This window comes from Cryptomeria japonica, chromosome 2 (assembly GCF_030272615.1).
Source record: "Cryptomeria japonica chromosome 2, Sugi_1.0, whole genome shotgun sequence".
NCBI classification, from domain to species: domain Eukaryota; kingdom Viridiplantae; phylum Streptophyta; class Pinopsida; order Cupressales; family Cupressaceae; genus Cryptomeria; species Cryptomeria japonica.
In genome coordinates, this window is record NC_081406.1 from 137429188 (window position 1) to 137434508 (window position 5321).

Genomic DNA, 5321 nt, shown 5'->3' on the forward strand with positions numbered 1-5321 from the left:
TGAGGTTGAAAAGGGAACCCCTATGGGTAAGGACATGGGTTACTCGATGCCAAAAGTAGGGGATGGCTAAAAAGTGATGAAGGATACTATGAATGGATATAACATTTTCTTCAAATGGATGGTTGGAGAGATTTCAGGGTTGAAATGTAGAAATAATGACCTAACTTCTGGACATACCATTTTGAACACCCCCTCCTCGGATAATGTGGACAACCTGTTGGACCTCAGTAAGAAGTTGGTAATGGACGTGAAGGATATAAACATTGATCATGAAGAAAAAATCATGGACCTGGAGATGGCAATAGATAAGATTAATAAGAAGTTGAGAGTGGTTATTGTTGTTAGTAGGACAACCATGACAAATAGCACGAAGGGTCTTCGAAGACTCAATGAAAAATATCAACCCCTTGATGTCTCCCCCTCGGCTACTCATGCTTCTCCCTTCATTTTGGTTTATTGTAAGAGCAAGGAGAAAGTTCCTATTCTGAAAGGTGACACTCAAGCCACTCTAGGACCATCAACTCGCACTCGCAACAAGGATAAAGGTAAACAGGTGAATTCCAACATTATGGAGGATTTAGTTGAAATTAATAGGAATGTTATTGATAAAATTGTTAAGCCAGTTCAAATGTTGAACAATATTGTGTAGTCTCTGGGTCATTTGACCCTATTTTTTGTTTTTGCTGCTACTAGTCCGTTGTGGCTTGGCATCTGGTTTATCCTTGTAGATTGGTTTTTTTTTGGGTTTAGGGTCCCCATAAAACTTGTTTTACTCACATATTAATTCAAAATAAACAAATAACCTATGGGAATACATACAGATATATAAAGATACTTACATATATGTTTTACATATATAGATACTTACATACGTACAAATATATATTTGTATATGTATATGCATATGTACACACATATAGATAAATTTGATCATATAAAATATTCATGTTCTTTCCCTCCCCTTTTTATTTTTTCTTCTTCTATTCATTTCTCAATAAGATATATAGATGAGATATTACAATACTCATGTACTTCATGGTTCTGAAAGGCTACACCATGATAGGACATAAAATTACACATAGAATAGGTAGCATGGATACATAAAAATAGTAGATCAACATGATGAAAAGATGAATCTTTGAGATTTCCTAAGGAGTGGCTAATACAAAGTGAAATATCAATAGCATGAGATGAACATGTTGTAGTGCCAAGAGTGAAGTAATATACAAAAGCATGTCCAAGATTAATGATTGAAAGATAAGTGTAGTTCTCAATTTATAAACCAAGTGTAACTTTCCTATGCATACCTGTATTTACATCTTTTCTTCAAAAGAAAAATATATGATTGAATAAAACATAAATGGAAATTTACTATATCTGAATATACAACTAAACAACAAATGAAATTTCTCAATTTTTGTACTTATTAATTAGCAACTATTATTAAATTATGTGAAATGTATTTTATTAATATTATTTATTTAATTATTGATTTATGTAACTATATTTTTTAATTAAACGTGTCCTCTAAACCAAACACAATTAATAATCCAATTCTTATCTTCATACTTTTAAATCGCCACTTATAAATTGAATCTTATACAATAAAGAGGTTACCTATACTAGAATTTTACATAATTAAATAAAATGCACTTTCCATTAAAAACGTTCTAATAAAGAAATAGAAGACATTATTTTGTGAATGATTTTGTAGCAAATAGAGATGGTAAAGAATTGTTACTATCCAAGGTGCTAATTTTTTAACTTTTGATTACTATTAGGATTCTTGAATTTGTTTCTTCACATGCCAACCAATGTTCAACCATTGATTTTAGTTTTAGAGAAAGATTTAATAGTAAGAACTATATAGAGATTTTTTTTATTGTTTCATTGTATTTTTCTTTTTTTAATTTTGTAATTTGGAATTAATATTTCAAAATTGAAGTTTGGTGTTGTTATAATAGTATGTTTCATGTATGCAACATCTTAATTTTTTTTTGAAAGTTGGAAAAATTAATAGTTTAGGTATTGAGTACTTCTATCTAAAAGTGTTTAATTGAAGGGGGTTACAAACATAGATATTTGAAATTGACTTTCTATAAAATTTATATTGCAAAATAATGCGTTGTAAAGCATTTACAGAGTTATATTTCAAATCCCATAATCTGAGTTGATCTAGCGATGGAAAACTTTTGATCTTGAAAGAGAGGTCACAATTTCAAATCCCATAAGAAGCATGGGGTTGTCCCATATTGCTATAATCCATTTATAGACTTCCTGACATCATGGACTATAAAAGAATATTTTGTTAGTTTTATTTGATTATCAAAATACTCATCTATGTTTTATGTTACCTATCAAATTCACATTTGATGACATGGAGTCAACTTGTACTAAGATGGGGACTTTTGAACAACCTATGCATATCTATAGAACATAAATGATAGAAATTTGTGTTGGATCTTAAAATCTTTATCTTATTAGTAAACATGATTTTGTAAAAAGTTAAAAAATGTATAAAATAATATTTTTTATTTATTTTTAATCAATTTAAAAAAAAAAATGAAACAACTATCAAATGCAAAGATTCATAACTCTTCGAACAAATGGATATACCTAATGTTTCTACAATTATTTTGATTGAATTATACTTTACTGATAGTTGTGAAAGATGCCAAAAGGCGGTATGGATTGTGTGTCATTTTCAAGGCATGTCAAATTGGATATTGCTAGAATCTTATTATATTAGAGATAAGGAAATAATTTCTTAAGAGATAAAAGAGGAGATATAATGGGGTCACCAGCCCGAATTTTTCTTCCTAGAACGGATCATTTTTCCGTATTTTCTGTCTTGAAGTCGGATATTTTAAAGTGTCATTTTCATCATATCTACTCAACTGAATTTTCTCTACGCCTGTCAGTCAATCAATGCAGAAATTGTTGAAGATAAGGAACAAATTATTATTATTTAATTGCAGCGACAAGAAAAGAATATTAATAATGGTTTACAGAAATATTATTAAGCTTCATGGAAGTTGTATAAATTGGAGTTGTTAAGGAGCAAGTTTTGGATGATGCGAAATCTTTTTCTAATATATATTTAAAACGGGTTCTATCAAATATCAATAATAGTAATCTTTCAAAAGAGGTATTCATACCCATTAAGTCTATGAATTCATTTATCAATCACAATTCTAATTTATGTGACGTGTTAGATAAAATTTAATCTAGAGTATGGTTGGCACACCAACGTGCCTAGGTTGGAAGCAAGGATATATATTGACATATATGGAGATGCCAAGAATAACAACAAGTAATTTCAATATCTTTTAACATATCCATCTTCTCAGGAGTTGAAACATCAAACAGTTTTTAAAAAAAAAATTACATTAAATCTTTTTATTTTAATATAACACGAATTTGGATGCTTTAAGTTTGCTTGAACATCTATAAAATATTTTGACACTATAAGTTGGGAATTTTTGTAGTATTTTCAACTCAAAACTTTTAGAACTAGCAAAGTTGGACTTTAACATGATCCAATCAATTCAACAACGAGAGCTTCAAGTTCTCTCCAGGTAAAAACTTTATGTTATGTAAGATATTCTCTTAGTTTGAAGCTTAATATATTTATGATATAAATTTATAAATAAATAGTTAGTGGTTCATGTTGATTCAGTAATGTGTGTGCACTTTAGATGGTGGACAGAGTTTGGTCTAGCTAAACTAGAGTTTGCTCGCCATCGTCATGTGGAATTTTATGTTTGGACTGCTGGAGTGTGTATTGAGCCAAAAAATTCTACATTTAGAATTGGATTTGCAAATATGGCTAAACTTGGCACTTGTTTGGATGATATTTTTGACACTTATGGAACTCTAGATGAACTTAAAGTCTTCACAGAAGCCATTAAGAGGTATTTATTTACTTATATTCATAAATTGGAGTGAGATAAAGGAAAATATTAAATCATATTCATGGTAAAAATCTAGTTTTTAATGTAGGGATCATGATGTTTATGTAAATAACTAACACATTGAAGATAATATATTATTACTTATAGTGGGGTAGATATAAATCAATTGGTTTTCTTTTCCATGGTTTTTACGCAATTTCTAAAACACAATTTTCTTAATATTAATATATACTAAACATTCTAATATATTGATAGTAGGAGACTAGATAGAATTTGTGTTAATAGATTATCTTTTTTTTAAAAGGTGGGATTTAGCATCCATGGAAGGGCTTCCTGAATTTATGAAATTGACATTCAAGGTCTTTGACGAGGGTTTGAGGGGCGTGGCTCCAGAGGCTGAAAAAACTCAAGGCAGAGATACACTTGACTATGCGCATAAAGTTGTATGATCTTATCAGTTTTTAAATATGTATACATAATATTCTATTAGCATAGAGTGCATATATAAGAAATTTCAGTCAACTAAGATCTTAATTTCACTAATTTTTTTAACCTTAAATGCAACTTTAATGCTATTTAGATCTCATTTATATTTCATTAAAAAGTATAAACCATCATAAAAATAGTGAGGTAAATTAAAAGATGTATTTTTTATTTTGCAAAGGAAATAAGTTAGAACATAGCCTATATATTAAAAACATAATTTTCTTGAAATTCCTTTTATATATTAACCTCTATTTCCCTTATATGAAAAGAGGATAATTTCCTTATCCTTTCTTCTACTTGTTAATCATTAGTGATAATAAAAATGTATGATAATCCAAACATTTCTTATTTGTTTATTTATTTTAGGTTGGTAAAACTTCATTGTAAATGATGTCATATATTGAGTCGAAGGGGTTTTTCCCTATTATAATGATAGTATTTACCTATAATTTTTATTATATTTCACTCTAGGTTTATTGTGTAAAGTCCCAACCTTATATTGTTATGTAGGAAATTAGTGGTCTTCTATTTGTATTACATATTAATCATAGTATTTTAGTTGTATACAATAGATGTTTTACAATGAAATAAAATTAGTAGGTATGCATGGCCTATCAAAATATAGTTGATTAAAAAATAGAACTCAAGGAAAGTAGACAAAGTAAGGAACACACCATCTATCTTATCAATACACACATGTCGATGCACTAGTAGTATGAAATGGAGGATCCTGCTAGTAATGAAGAATCCAATGTGGTGATACTTTGAAACGAATATTAGAGAACTCGTATCCATCCCAAGGGTCTTGAACTACAAGCAACAACAATATTCCCCAGGTACGTGAATTAAGCATAAATACTCCTTGACATGATTAGACATATTATTAGAATAATTTCTCAAGAGGAACTAATCTATCCTACA

At 29.0% G+C, this 5321-nt stretch overlaps 1 protein-coding gene across 1 annotated transcript; it reads left to right on the forward strand.

Annotated features, from left to right (window-relative positions):
• The first annotated feature begins 241 nt into the window (after positions 1-241).
• Positions 242-4363, forward strand: LOC131073201 (alpha pinene synthase, chloroplastic-like). Its single transcript, XM_059213291.1, has 4 exons — positions 242-645; positions 3489-3578; positions 3699-3914; positions 4219-4363. Exons 1-4 carry the CDS (start codon positions 242-244, stop codon positions 4361-4363), a joined length of 855 nt encoding a protein of 284 aa, XP_059069274.1.
• The last annotated feature ends 958 nt before the right edge of the window (positions 4364-5321 follow it).